The following is a 14774-nucleotide window of genomic DNA, read 5'->3' as shown; positions in this document are numbered from 1 at the left end:
ACTTTTTTGTTTAAACTACAACTGCATGGCAATCATTGCAACAGGTTAAAAACAGAAATTACAGTTTTAGATTTATTTAGTTTTTCTCAAAGAAAAATAATCTTAACCTGTTATTAGAGGTTATATTTACTTTTACTCTTTACTCTTTTACTGCATTTGCAGTCTATTCTTATTGAGAACGGTTTTCTCATTGAGTGGCCAGAAGGAATGAGTTCAAAGTCAGAGAAATGCAGATACATCATTTGAGAGCAGTTAGCAGTAGCAGGCTGTGATATTTCAATACGCCTTCTGTTTGCTTCTTCTGGTTTTATACAAAGTAGAGGACACCTTTGATTTGAACTAAAAATGAAATGGACTGTTTCCTTAGGGTGGCATACAAAGACAACCTCCTGCGTCACACATTTTGAAGAGGAGAAAAGTGTTTTTCGTGTCACGTAATCAGATAGGGTACACATTTAGGAGGCATATTTGAAACTGTGTCAAAGTTACTGGGGAAAAAACATCTACAGCTCCACCCTCAACAGTCTTCTTGTGCAGGTGATGAAACAGGGCTCTTTGGTTTTGTATCAGTGACGCATGAAATAAACCACAATCTGAACACATTCTCAGCCCAGGACTTCAGATGACCAAGAGCATATTTCAGCATGCATGAGCATTCCCCTGCTCACCTGACCGAGCACATGTGCTGGTTAACATAATGGAGGGTCACTGTCTTCTATATCTTACATTCAATTTCAATTAGCAGTGGTCGAGCAGATGGTTACCATGGCATGTTAGTTCTGTGATCCTTAAGCTTTATCTTAAAGTTGAAAAATCAGATCCTCATTGAAGAGCATTTCTAACTATTTGGTGAGATTAAGCAACGAAGGGGCTTGGAATTTTCAGCTTTGCTCCTGAATGTAATTACTAGTGACTTTGTCTTATTAAAAGCAATAAAAGTGATGTGCAGTTATACCTTTTACCACAAGAGGGCGGTTGTGAAGTAGTTCAGAAAACTGAGAAGATTGTAGACGAACTTGTACTGAATGTTTCAAGCTAGTTTCTTGAACTGGTTTCCACAGGTGGGGCAACATAAGGCTTTTGTACCATGCTGTTCTCTTTTATTGGTAAAACAATGAACGACATTAAAAGAATGACGGGGGGGAGAAACGATGGCACTAGCCGTAAACTCCAATGTAATATCTTCTCAAGCTAAACGCAACAACAGCAGTTTCCAAGAATTGCATTTGTTAAGCACATTTTATCCCAGAAGAGCGCATGGCGCTTTACAGGAATCTCTTTGTGTACAGCTCTGCCGGGGTGACGCACAGCAGATCGGGGGGGGAGTGTGAATCTGCTGTACTGACTTAATCACAGGATGACGGTGTGGGAGTATAGCCACAGTATATGCGGAATTCTTTTCTGCTCTCACTCCTTATTCGGTGCTGTGTTTGTAGATGTAAGGGTGATGAGCTGGGCTTTAGAGGCACCCAGATCTCCGGCTAGGATCAAACCCGTGGATGAGCAGTTTGATTTCCACTTCTGTGAAACAAATCCCCAGATTTGATTTATGCTCTCTCCGTGTGCAGCATCCGAATCCGGCTTGCAGCTGCATCACTGAGCGGGTAACAACTGCATTGCAGCGGTTTCTCTCCACAAGCTCGGCCCTTGCTCTGGTGCTGTTGACGTGTTTACGATGTTTATTTTCGAATTAAACACAGCCCCCCTCTTTTACTCACGACTGTTGGGTTGTGCATCCGCATTTTAAAAGAACGGTGGCATGTGATGACAAATCCTAACGATCTTCTGTGCCAAGAGCTCTGTCACTTATTGTTCTGTGCCTCTTCGTAAGAAGTTACATGCTGAAGACAGTGGGATTAATAGTTGGAAAAACACTCAGTATGAACCAGTTTGCAAAACAGAAGCTCAACAGCAAAAAAAAAACAACTTATTCTGTCCTTAACCTTGAAGGAGAAAGGATTAATTAAGAGACCAAATAGCCAATTCCAGTTCAGGTTTCAGTTTGAAGAAAGCAAGACATTCAGCACTTTGGAAGGAACACATTACCTTTAAATCCTGTCTGTATATTTTTTGCTTTGGAATTCCTGATATTTGTAAAAGGCAAACAAAACCCTGTAATACTCGACCTGAGTTTTATATTTCCTTGGGTATATATATAACCTTGGTATTTCTACAATCTCTTTTGAAGTTTTTAGTACAAACCAGAAAACATCTAGTCTTCAGTTTTGTGCAGGGTTGTTTTAGATACATGTCTTTCCACCATCTGGGTCAGTGCAGGACCTGAATCTTTTACACAGATTTAAAGGTTTGTCGTGTCTGTGTCAGTGTAGATTGTTGCATGTGGTTCTCTGGCTGCCCAGTCTCTGAACACCTGCAATTTCAAAAGTGGAAAGGAAAGAAAAATCTTTCCAGATAACATGAATAATGGAAGTTAAGTGCTTTCCCTCTATGGTAATCAAAGCACATCTTTTTACTGGGTGCACTTCTGATTGAGGTACAGATTGCGGGAAGACTGTGGGATGCAGTTTCTCAGGAATGGTTGATAAAATTACACATCTCATAATCCGGAGAGATGTATGTGCAGATCCCTGATGATGATACCCAACTTCAGATAACTTTATTGACCCTTTCATATAGGGAAGTGTAGCATGGTGGGCACGTCTCTGGTCTCATAACTGATGGGTTGTGGGTTCGAGGCCCAGCTGCAGACACTGCTGTGGTACCCTAACCCCAGTGGCTCCAGTCCTCCCAGCTCTCTGAGTGGGGATCAGTCTTGCTGGGGGGGTCATGTCTGTGATGGCCCAGTGTCCCCTGCAGAGGGGGAGTCACAAGCTCTCTCTTCCGCTTAACACTGCAGTGACCAGGTTGGGGCTCTGTCCTGATGAGCTGCTATTTGTCCGGAGATTGAAATATTCCCACATTGTAGGTCATCCTTTTTTGTCGCTCATCTTTCTCTCTGGGACAAAGTATAACGTCCCATTCTCCTCCGATTCCGGTTGGAATTATATTTTTTCTCATTTTGTAATGCTTTTGCCTTTTGTGGTGTTTAAATGAGGGTGAAGGAAGCCACTATGACCCGGCCGATGATGCCATTCAGGCTCTGTTCAGACCACGTATACAGGACGTCACGCTGTCCTGCTTCTTTCTTCAGCTGTGGGAAGTGCAACAGTTAGGGGCTCTGTTACAGCAGCTGATTGTAAGGGAACACCGGGGTCACGGCTCAGTGTGCTCGACAGGTCAGGGCTGTGCAGTAAGAACTCCACAGTTCAGCTCTAACTCGACTTTCTCCTTTTGGTTGGGGTCTGGGTGAAGCCACAGTAGAACCTGTCATCGTCGTAGCCTTCAAATCGCGTTCCTCGTCACACAGATGGCCAGCCCCGCACAGACCTGTACATTTTGAAAGGCCCTCTGTTTTCTTTCCATTTGTTTTACTGAAAAGGAGCGATTTTAAAGGACTGGTCATCCTAAACCTATGCTGTAGTCTGGTCTGGTGTGCCTCATTTGCAATGACGTCAGGTTAGCAGGTAGTGTGGATTAGTTCCGAAACACGATCCAGTGCCTGGAGATGTTCACCCAGAGGAATAAAGAACAAGGCCATCATTGAGGTGTATCCCCTTTACTGTTTATGTAAACCTTTCAGCCCAGAGATTACATGCGGCTTCGGCTCAATACTAATTATACAATGTACCCTTATTAATTACCTTAACATTTAGAGGCATGTCCTAATTGTTAATTTCACAATGCTTGGCTAATTGCAATTAATCAGCTAATGCTTGTGCAACTTTTAACTCTCTTTCAGAATCTCGTACTCTGTCTCAGTGAACATTTGGTCAGCCAGAACCTGCCTTCCTTTTGTTTTTCAGGGACCAGCGTATCAGCCATCCCAATCATTTTAAAATGCATACAGTTGTTCAGAGGTTTAGCACTTTGTCCAGCAGGAAAGAATCCACAAAAAGCCTCTGATGTAATGGAGCTGAATGTTAATGTTGCCTGAACACAATAACTGTTTCCATTGCACTCTGACAGTCCCTTTGGCTATTCAGCGCATCATAAATTAAAGATGCTCTATTAATCAGTGTTCGCTCCAGCCTTATGTGCTTGTGATGACTTAATAAGGGTTTCTTCGTACACAAGTAATAGTCATGAATATGAAATATGTAAGAAAGTCAGCACTTTGCCAGTGTGTGCTGTAAATTCTCTATTCATTTAAGTCTCCTGGTAGAATTCTCCTAACTGGCATTACCCTCACGAAAACCTTCACTCTAGAAGCTCTGCAAGTGAGTCGGGATGTAATTGTACTGTAGTTCCTCCTTTTTGCTTTTGTTGTGGTCACCCAAGAAGCTCAGTAGAAGCAGATCTCTCCAGCATAACCCTGCCCTGTCTCATGTTACCTTTCTTGTAGTGGCTGTCACTGCAGAGAACTGGAACATAAACATTCTGAGGCCCATACTGTGAACCTCAGTGTAATTGCAGAAAAGAAATTTAAGAATATATGGATTTGTTTCATCCTGTGTGCTGTGAGAAAATGGTTGTTGCTTAATGTGGCTTCAGATCTTCAGCTTTGTTGCATGCTAACATTATTTTTTTTTCAAAAAACTGAAGGATGTTAGAAGCAAAGGCAGGCCACGTCATTTTATTATTTTCTGTTTGTGTGTGCTCTGAGGGACTGGTGCCGTTAAAAGTCTTTACCTGAGCCGCACGGCCACGGGGATTCTGCAGGGTTAGTCATGCCGGCCGGAAGGGTGAGGCCTCGTCAGAGGCTGGATTGGCTCCATGTGTTCGTGGCGGATCGTGACAGCTGTTCCGTCCTTTCTGTGCCAGACTCCCGCGGGACAGGCGCTCACAGCGGTGACGACTTCCCCGGCCCCGGTGCTCTGTGCACTCGGCAAAGGGAAAGGCAGAAGCAGCGGAGGTGCCCCCTCTGGAATTGGACGACTGTGTGTTTAAGCCCAGAGTGGGCAGGGAACACGCCCAGACCTCGCCGCTCGCGAGCGAGAGAGCATGATTGATCGCAGCCTGGATTGATTGCAAATACGACCCCTCTCAAACCGTGTCAGATATGAGGGTGATGCTGAGAGCATGAAGGAATGTTGAGAAAGCTGGTCTGCAAGAGGATCTGTGCTTGTAAGCATCCCTTACCTTATCTTATCTTATTGGCATGGTGAAGTTAATGAACGCAAAGCCACATATTTGGTTAATAATGAATAGATGGCGTGGAGGGCAGGAGGGTTGCCTCTGTCCTGGCAGGCGTGAGAGACAGCATGTGGAAATGAGTGATGGAGGCTCAGGCCCTCATGGTGAGAATAATCTTGAGCTCTGTAGGATAGAGAGCCGGCTGGTGTATCTGGTGAGGCGATAGGAAGACTGAAATCAGTTGTCTCCGTCGATGCCCTGTACAGATATCTTGCGGAAGAACGAGTGTTTAATTTCATGTTTATTGTTCTGTGCGTGGAAGAAAGAACCTATCCTGGGAGGCGAACAGCCTGTACAGCTTTAGTCTTATTTTGACGTGTACGTATTGAATACATTTGAGAACTCAGAATGTGTTTTTGTAAGTTCAGGCCTGTGTGTTTAAAAGCCAGGGTGTGCAGTAATGTGTGTACGGTAGCTCTGCGCTGTACTGGGCTGTAGTTACAGTTTGGAAGCGGATCTGTTCATCAGTGTGCACGTTCCATGGCAAACCGCGAGCTGCTTGTGAATTCGGTGTGCATCGTCAGTCTCATCGGGCAGTGTGGACTCGCTGAATTATTCATGACAATTGATTATTTGTCTGGCTGATTTTCTGCTTCCCCCAGTCCATGTGCTCTGTAGAATAAAACATGTTTTCCAATGATTGTGGTTTTGGAAAGGAACTGAAACTCTTTGCTGTCAGTAAATACATCTATGAAGCACCTTGACTGTTGAAACCTAACAGTCCCCAGCAGTAATGCATAACAGAAACAGTGCTCTTCAGCTGTGGCTCCTGGGAGCTACAGGGTGTTGGTGTTGTCATTTCAGCTGTAAAACATAAAGGGTAAAAAAAAAAACGTTCAAAGCATTTTTAAATTGTTGAGTGTAATAAGATCTGGTGGACTGTGGGTGGCTCTCCAGGACCTGCTGTGGCCTCTCCTGTACTATTATCTGTTCTGCATGGCTTCTGTTACTCTGCTTCCTTTCTCTAGTACATTTCTCACCTTTTTCAGCAAAAGAGCTTTTCTGCTACCCTAAGGAATTACTTTAATATCATACCAGGCCCCTCAGTCCTTCAGGAAAAGTATTATGGAAAATATCCTCAAATCCTTTCTTCTAAGTATTGTTATGGAAAATATCCTCATATTCTTTCCTCTAAGACAGTCAAAAGAAATCAGCATGTGTCAGGACTGACTGTTTTCATGGTAAATGTCATGTGTGTTGTCATCATCTTAGAGTGTCTGTGAACCCAGGGATGAGAAGATGCCAAGGAACAACCAGAAGTGCTGCTCATGTTTTCATCCATTTCCTAAACTTGTCTTTACTTGGAATATAGATGTTTATTTCTTAGCACTTTAAGCACAGATATATGAGCAGACATTCTGTTTTCTTTTACAGACAAGAATTTTGACGATGAAGACTCTGTGGATGGGAACAGACCCTCCTCCTCCAGTTCCTCCTCTTCTAAAGCTCCCTCTAGTGGCCGAAAGGGGATCAGCATGGGCTCAGGGCGGAGGCCAGGCCCCCCCACTGGCGTAAAGGCAGCAGGTGAGAAGCTGGCTGCTTGTCAGGGGCCGTGATGTTACCATGTTTTGGGTCTTTATCTCCTATCGTGTCCTGTAGTTTAAAATAAATCTACACCCTGGGGGGGGGAAATACTTTGTAATATTTGCAATGTTTGGTGGTTTGATGCAGCGCAGTGAAAAATGTGTGCAACAGGATTTGCAAACCAGCCTTGCAGCCCTTCAAGAGCAAGGTGGTCCCCAGCTCCCTTAACTGGGTGAAGTGCAGGTGAGGCTGATGGAGAGGCTGTTGGTGCTGGTGTGTAGATGTTTGATGAAAGGGGCTTTCAGCAAGCACTGTGAGCTGATGGTGTGTTACATGTGGAAGAGAAACCCCTGGAGGACCAGCTTTATTTATTTATACAGAGGAGTGTACTGGTGGAATTTCATATTGGTAGAGCATAGTCAACCAGTGCTCTTTTTGGAATGGACTGGAGGAGAACGAGGACAGAGGAACAAGTGAAACAAGTGAAACAAGAGCTGTGAGCAGGAGAGAGTGTAAACGCCCTGCCAGGTTTTGTTTCGGTAGTGTGCAGGCTGTTAGCGTTGCGTCTCCGCGCTCTCGTTCCAGGAAAAGAAGGCGCCAGCGCAGGGGCCGTGGACGAGGAGGACTTCATCCGCGCCTTCGACGATGTTCCGACCGTACAGGCAAGCTGCTGGCCGGCGCTGTCGTGAAAGCCAGACGTTGACAGTTATGCAAAAACTGTGATCTTAGCGTTGTCGCTTCAGTGGGGGGGGGGGGACAGAAAAGACGATTATACCTGAAAACTGTAGGCTTAACCTACATCTGTAAAATGCACTTCTTAAGAAGTAGTTCTGAGTCCTCAGTCTGCACGGTTTTCAAATGGATTGTAATCTAAACCAAACCAGTGGGTTTTTAATCTCTTTCTCTGATCTCATCTGTGAAACACCTGCACCTCCCTGCTTTCCTGTGTCTCTTTGCAGATCTATTCCAACAGAGAACTTGAAGAGTCAATGAACAAAATCAGAGAGGTTTTATCGGATGACAAGCACGACTGGGAGCAGAGAGTTGTTGCTGTAAGCTTCAGTGTTGCCCCGTAATCGTGAGCATTGTCCGCACTTGTTGTGAAGGATCTCAGTAGAGCAGATTTCTGCCCTGCACTGCATTTTAATAGACACCTGAAAAGGAGCACATCAGTCTTTCACTCCTTCTGCTCCAGTTTGCCTTACATTGCAGACAGCCATTTCTACATTTCCAAAGTAACCTGAATAAATATTCTAACATCGCAGTTTTTCTTCTTTCACTAGTTTCTCTCTATGCACAGTGTTTTACTGCCTTCTTTGTTGCACAGAAATTTTCATTAATTTCAGAATTTTCATTAAAGCTGTGAGTAGAAGAGTTAAAATATGCCTGCCCTTATGAGCCAATTGCTACAACAGGCCTCTTAACCTTTCCTTTTAAAGAACCTCTTTTTAGATCCTCACATATTTCGGACATAAAGATCAAGCCTTTGGGTTAAGCCCAAATGAGGGATGATGAATCATTTAAGGGCCACTTGTGACCCTAGCGTGACGAGGCCTCTATACAGAGCATGGGCTGTGATTACATGTAGGGCCATGTGAGAACAAGCGATTGCCGGAGCTCTCTGACAGAAGGTTTTTCCTAGATCTGTCTTTTCGGGTTGAGTTGATGTCATACCTCTCCCATAGAAGGCGGTGCAGGACGTTGAGTTATTCCCACATGAATCAGGGAGACGGATCAATTGATTAGACTTTGTCTCCCACAGCTGAAGAAGGTGAGGTCTCTCCTACTGGCAGGGGCAGCGGACTACGATGGCTACCATCAGCATCTGCGTCTCCTGGATAACGCGTTCAAACTATCAGTGAAAGACCTCCGCTCGCAAGTCGTGAGGGAGGCGTGCATTACACTAGGGTGAGCAGACGTTTTGCAAGCTTTAATTTCTTTGAGGTGGGATGAATTGAAAGGTTTGCCCGCGCATTTAATGGCGCTTGAATCAAAAGCAGATCGGAGACCTGACCAGCTGAAAATGGTTGTATCTCTCCTGGCTGGGGGCCTGTTTCTCCCGTGCCACACTCAAGGGTTAGTGTCTGATAAAAAAAAAAGCATCACAATTATTCATGGGGAAAAAAGCGTTAAATCAGTATTTGGAAACTTCTTGATTTCCTTGCAAATATTAATCAAAACGTCAGTTTTGCCCCCACCACAATTAACGATTAAAGCCAGTCTTGAAGAACTCCCAGATTAATTTGTTTTAGCTCGTTTAACACTGGTGTCATCCTAATGAAGAGTAACTTGCTGAGCACTGGGGAAAAAATGTCATCATAAATAACGCCCTTGCTTGTGGACATGTAATCACTCAATTGTAAATGTTCCCAATTACAAACAGCATAACCATGTGTGAAACTCAACAGATAGACCTTATTGTTGGCATGTAGCTATGAGCCAGGGAGCGTTAATATGAGTTATCCAATAACAGAGTATTTCCCTGTCCAGGCATCTGTCTTCGGTTTTGGGAAACAGATTTGACCATGGTGCAGAGACAATCATGCCAACTCTCCTGAATCTAGTTCCAAATAGTGCCAAAATCATGGCCACATCTGGAGTTGCTGCAATCCGACTAATCATGCGTGTGAGTATCCCAGTGTGCGAAAGGTTTTTCAATCATGTCTATGTCTGTGGTCATGAGAGAGCTTTGTTTGACAACCCAGCAGAAAAGGCTCCATATATTCCTCCCTCTAACATGTTCTCTCTTGGATGTACTGTCAGTGACTACTGCCTATCATGGAGTGCCATGGAGGTATAAGAAATTGAATCCGAGGCCTTTTTTAATAGCACAAAGAGGTTAATTTTACTTACCTCCACTGGGGGCGGAGTGGTGGCTCTGTGGCTCAGGATCTGCACCTGTGACTGGAAGGTTGCCGGTTCAAATCCCGCAGCCAGCAGAGGAATCCTACTCCGTTGGGGCCCCTGAGCCCCTTAACTCTAACTGCTCCAGGGGCGCTGTACAATGGCTGACCCTGCGCTCTGACCCCCAGCTTCTCTCCCTGTCTGTGTGTCTCATGGAGAGCAAGCTGGGGTATGCGAAAAGACAAATTCCAAATGCAAGAAATTGTATAGAGCTAATAAAGCAACATCATAACATTATTATTGAAAAGAGCAGTGTGATGTTTAGAGTTTACATGCATCGGCACAGTTTAAAAACAGATTGGGATTTTATGTGTGACCCGTGGTTTCTCCTGAATTTCCTGAATTGTCCCTTGTTGTTTTTTTTAGCACACACACTATCCCCGACTGATTCCCATAATGACCAGCAACTGCACCTCCAAATCGGTGGCTGTCAGAAGGTAACAGGGTTTCAAAACAAATCGGAGATGACCGCAATGAGGAAGTATGACTTCCTGCTAGGAACTTACACCTCCTTTTCTTTTGTCCTCAGGCGCTGCTACGAGTTTCTGGATTTGCTATTACAGGAGTGGCACACGCATTCACTAGAGAGGTAAGACTGCAGTAACACAGCCCCTTCAGGCAGACATTCTCCTGCAGTTTTTTAAAAGCTTTTAAATTCCCTATATAGGGTTCTGAATTTTTGTAGTAAAAAAAACAGTGATAAAAACGAGGAATTGCATGCAGGCCGCTGTGCTCTCAGGGGTAGTGGAAGACCCTGGCCTGTCTCTACAGGTCTGTTGTGTAGCAGTTAGCTTGTAAAGGCATGCTAGTAGCTGAACAGCACTGAATGAGGGGATTGATGAGCCTTCATGGGTTAAATTAATGAGCAGCGCATCTCAGCAGTTTCTATAGCAACCAAGGGAGGACCTTTAAAAGTGCTCCCCGTGCCCACTTTCCCCTTCAATATCCCAGACGGCTTTGTGATGTACAGCTAACTTGCAAAATGCCTGGCGGTGAAGCTTCAGTGCCAGAGATGTCCTCTTATTGATTTCTTTTCACTTGACCTGCCTCCCCCGTGCGCAAGCCTTTGGTGTGTGGGGAGGTGTGACGGGCTCTGCTCTCTCCGGCGGTAACGATGCCTCGTTCTCGCAGGCACATGGCAGTCCTGACGGAGACGATCAAGAAGGGGATCCACGATGCCGACTCGGAAGCCAGATCGGTCGCCAGGAAGTAAGTCTCGAACCCGTGGCCCAAGGGATCATGGAACCCCGTCTGGGTTACTCGTATCGGACCGTAGGATAAGAACGGTCATTCGGAGAGGCAAGGTGTGGTGAGATGTACGATGTGGACAATGCACATCTGCAAAAGAAGTGCTAAATTTCCAAGTGTTATTTTAAAAATGCTTTGTGTGTTATTTTTAAATGTTGGATTTTTCTTGGTAATGTAAGCTGCTTTGATTTTTTTCCCCACCGCAAATAAGTTGTACAGTACATGTGCTTTTATTTTTTGTTGTTTTGTTGTCGCACTACAGCTGTATTTCTTCTTTATTACTGAGTGGCTGTACTTGACCTTTCTGTAGGTGTTACTGGGGATTCCACAGTCACTTCAGTCGGGAAGCAGAACAGCTTTTCCAGTCGCTGGAGTCCTCTTACCAGAAGGCCCTGCAGTCCCACCTGAAGAACTCGGACAGCATCGTGTCTCTGCCCCAGTCGGACCGCTCCTCCTCCAGCTCCCAGGAGAGCCTCAAGTGAGCCACGCTTGACCCTGTGCTTGTGTTTCCCAGAGTGACAGCCTGCATGACCCACACTCCAGCAGTTCCCTTTAACTCCCCAATTCCTAACAGTCTTGGGAAGAAATAAAGCCGGTTGACCAAATTAAATATGAGGACCTGGCTGATCAACGTGAATAGAGGTGTAAGTGATTCCTGGTCCGCTGTTCCCAGGACCTGCAGGGGCTTCTCCTCTGCAGCACGCCCAGATTCTGAACTGAGCTAATGACTTGATCGGTTGCCTGTTTTTGCTGCGTCTTCAAAGTTGGAAAAAAATAAACCTAAGCTTTAAGCGTAGACATCTACACTTGGGTCTGACATTTCAGTCCATGCGGTGTGAAATCTTGAGTTTTCAGTTTTTTACTGAAGTGTTGTCTACTGGGATCTTCTCAGCACTGGTCACAGACAACGATAAGCACAATCGGGTAGTATGGTCAATATGAACACTTCTGGCTTCAGTACACGGTTCACTGTGGCCATGTGTTGTTTCTGTAAGTCAGCTGTACATGTTACATAAATGCTCAGTTTTCAATAAGCTCTTTCTAACGTATGACTTCTAACAAACCTCTTTGCAGATTCTAATATTCTAGTGGTGTTCTCGTGAGTGCACCGGCTGCAACTGTTTATCATATATGGACATGAAGTCACTTTTGATCCATTGCAGAGAGTCCTGGGATAATCATGGGTCTTGCAGTTCTTTAATTGTGTGTTATGTAAGCATGCCCCTCTGTTTCCTCAGCCGTCCGCTGTCTGCTAAGAGAAGCCCAACAGGAAGCAGTGTGTCCAGAAGTAAGGAGACTATTATTTGTTTCTGTATCACAGGTCCTTTCTCTGTCTTGACTAGATATAACCCTTTTAAACCTTCCTATTATTTGCCTGTTACCTGAGTCTGATAGGCTGAGTAAGTGAGGGTATCAGAAGAGTTGACGTAAACTGTGTTTGAAATGTCTTTATAACAGAGAAAAGGGTGGCGCACTGCACTTGCGCACCAGAATGAACAAAAGAAAATCAGGAAAGCTACAAAGCAGAGGCGGCCATTTGGAAGTAATTCATTGATTCAGGCACCTAATCCAGATGTTTCCTGAAGGAAACCAGGGTAATCAACAACATAAAAGGGTAGCTTGTTCCACTCTCCCACAACCCCTAGGTAATGTGTGCTTATAAAGCATAGTTTGGATTTCCTGGGGGCAGTGGACCCAGCAGCACATTTGGACCCCATTTAAATAAGGTTACCCTGGTATTCCACAGCACAGATATGGCACTGGGGTGCCGTTCTTTATCGAAGCGTGTACGTTCATTCTAGTTCTCCCCCCCCGGGTCGCTGCCACCCGCCTGAGCCTCTCCCCCTCCTCCCCGACAGCCTCCTCGGTGAGCGCCAAGCCGGCCGCCACGCCGGGCTCCCTGCAGCGCTCCCGCAGCGACATCGACGTCAACGCCGCCGCCAGCTCCAAGTCCAGGATGGCCGCGGTGCCCTCCGCTGCGCCCTTCAGCTCCGCCGCGGCCCTGCCTCCTGGCTCCTACGCCTCCTTAGGTAACCTCTCCGTTCCTCGCCCGCCGCGGCCCCCCGGTGCGCTGCAGGCCCGCGGGCAGGGTCCTGGAGCTGCGCCGCCGATCCCTTTCATCTGTGCTCATCTCAGTCTGCCTGACTGCCCACAAGCACATGACTGGCTTTCATGGCTCATCTAGACAACGAATAACCTTGCCAGCCCCCAGAAAGCAATCAGATAGCGCTGTCAGGAATAAAGACCTTTAAAGCCTTGGTCTACAGGCTTCCCCTTCTACAGTTTCTTTTTTGAAGACTTCAGTACATGGTTGTACTGCTGATCACAGGGTGCTTTGGACAGTGGTGTGTTGAGGGACTGACTGGTGACTTTTAAACAAGCTGCAGCTACCATAAGCTCTGTGGAATACTCTTCCCTAATAAAAATAACTGTTGTTCTGTCTCTCAGACCTGGAGCTGTTATTAGAGCATTTTGACCAGTATGTCCAGTATAAAGATGCTTCTTCTAGCTGTAACATTGGCTTCCCGTTCAAGTTTAATAACTCACCTTGTTCTGTTCCCATCGCAGCCTTCTAACTTCCAAATGCACTCCCTCCCCAACTTTAACTGCGTGTTAAAAAATAAATGCTAACAGGAAATCGTTCTACAGCATAGGAAATCTGAATTGGTCAACTTGGAAGTTTCTCGGGGAAATGGGTAAACCTCCTTGCTTGTGAATGGTCACTTTGATTTAGATACTGTTTTAATTCCCTGTCATTTGGTGCAGTAGAACATTTGTAGCCCAATCTAGCCCCCCCCCCCCCCGCTTGCTGCTAATCCATACTAATTTTTCCCTGTTAACCCTCTTCCCACTTTTCTTGTTTTTGCTTGAAGATGGTACACCCACTAAATCGGAGGGTAAGATGTTTGTTTTTGTACCAAGTCTGTCAACTAAGCTGTATTCTTCTTGGTTTATTCCCTCAGTAAATGCATACTACATTCCCGGCACTCATCTGTGGAGAGCGTCACTCTGCATGGTCTGTCTGCATGGTTGTGCTCCCTCTGTGATTTAGAAAGCGCACGACCCCTCTTCAGATAGTTTCTCCACTTCTGTCCAGTCTAAACTTTAGACAGGCCTTAGTTTTTTTTGTTCCAAAATTCACATTTTTTGTGATGCACTTTCTTAGAACTTCTTGGATCTTCACATTGCCATGTGGGCTTAACCAGTGTTGAGTAATGTAAAGGTGCTGAAGTTTCTCCATTAAAAAAATCTCCAGAACGTGTTAAGTCCTTTACAGTTCCCTCAGTGTTGTGCATTTGTCTGTGTTCTGTGTCGGTACATGTGACAAAACAGCACCTCTGTGGTGTGTATGATGTCTTTACATGCGCTACAGTGAATCCTAGAGCTACAGCTTTGAAATGATTCTTGGAGCAGCTGGAGTCCTGTGCACATGGTGCCACTTATTATTCTGAAGTGAGAACGGCAGTGGTGTACTAATGATTCGCTCTTTACATACAAGCTTATACGCCGCTGGGCCCCTGTGACACTCCTCCAGCTTCACTGACAAAGTGCGGAAATGATCAGGGCACGGTCTTGGGATCTGTAGAGATCTCCTTGGGACTGATTCAAGAGAGGCATTCTGCATTGCTTCAGACCCTGCGATTGCAACACTGAAGTGAAGGCAACACTGTGCTTGATTTCAGTTAATAACAAAATACGCATATACGGTAACAGTAGTTTTGTTTTGTTTTCTGGTGTGAAGTTGGATATTTAAACTCTTGCCTTTTTGAGGCACTGACCATTCACAGCGACTGAAGGGTATTAAACTGTAAATCTGAAGGTTGTTCCTGATAACGTGCATACTGTATACAGTTGCAGCTGTTCGTACCAGTGAAAATAGACAAATTATGCGTCTGTATTTTAAG

General features: G+C 45.2%; 1 protein-coding gene across 16 annotated transcripts in view; it reads left to right on the top strand.

Annotated features, from left to right (window-relative positions):
• clasp1a (cytoplasmic linker associated protein 1a) overlaps positions 1-14774 on the top strand; it is a 99105-nt gene that overhangs the window by 49022 nt on the left and 35309 nt on the right. For 8 of the 16 annotated variants that reach the window (XM_015358458.2, XM_069196591.1, XM_015358465.2 and 5 more), the window contains exons 9-20: positions 6568-6717; positions 7303-7379; positions 7677-7769; positions 8480-8625; positions 9208-9343; positions 9988-10058; positions 10151-10210; positions 10753-10830; positions 11180-11347; positions 12108-12157; positions 12729-12899; positions 13743-13766. In XM_015358458.2, coding sequence (XP_015213944.2) covers positions 6568-6717; positions 7303-7379; positions 7677-7769; positions 8480-8625; positions 9208-9343; positions 9988-10058; positions 10151-10210; positions 10753-10830; positions 11180-11347; positions 12108-12157; positions 12729-12899; positions 13743-13766 — 1224 coding nt within the window. The remainder of the gene's footprint in view (positions 1-6567; positions 6718-7302; positions 7380-7676; positions 7770-8479; positions 8626-9207; positions 9344-9987; positions 10059-10150; positions 10211-10752; positions 10831-11179; positions 11348-12107; positions 12158-12728; positions 12900-13742; positions 13767-14774) is intronic. The other 8 variants (XM_015358466.2, XM_069196592.1, XM_069196596.1 and 5 more) reach the window with 1 other exon arrangement.

This window comes from Lepisosteus oculatus, chromosome 12, assembly GCF_040954835.1.
Source record: "Lepisosteus oculatus isolate fLepOcu1 chromosome 12, fLepOcu1.hap2, whole genome shotgun sequence".
Taxonomy (NCBI): domain Eukaryota; kingdom Metazoa; phylum Chordata; class Actinopteri; order Semionotiformes; family Lepisosteidae; genus Lepisosteus; species Lepisosteus oculatus.
The sequence above is the reverse complement of the archived record's forward strand: the minus strand, read 5'-3'. Positions and strand labels throughout refer to the sequence as shown.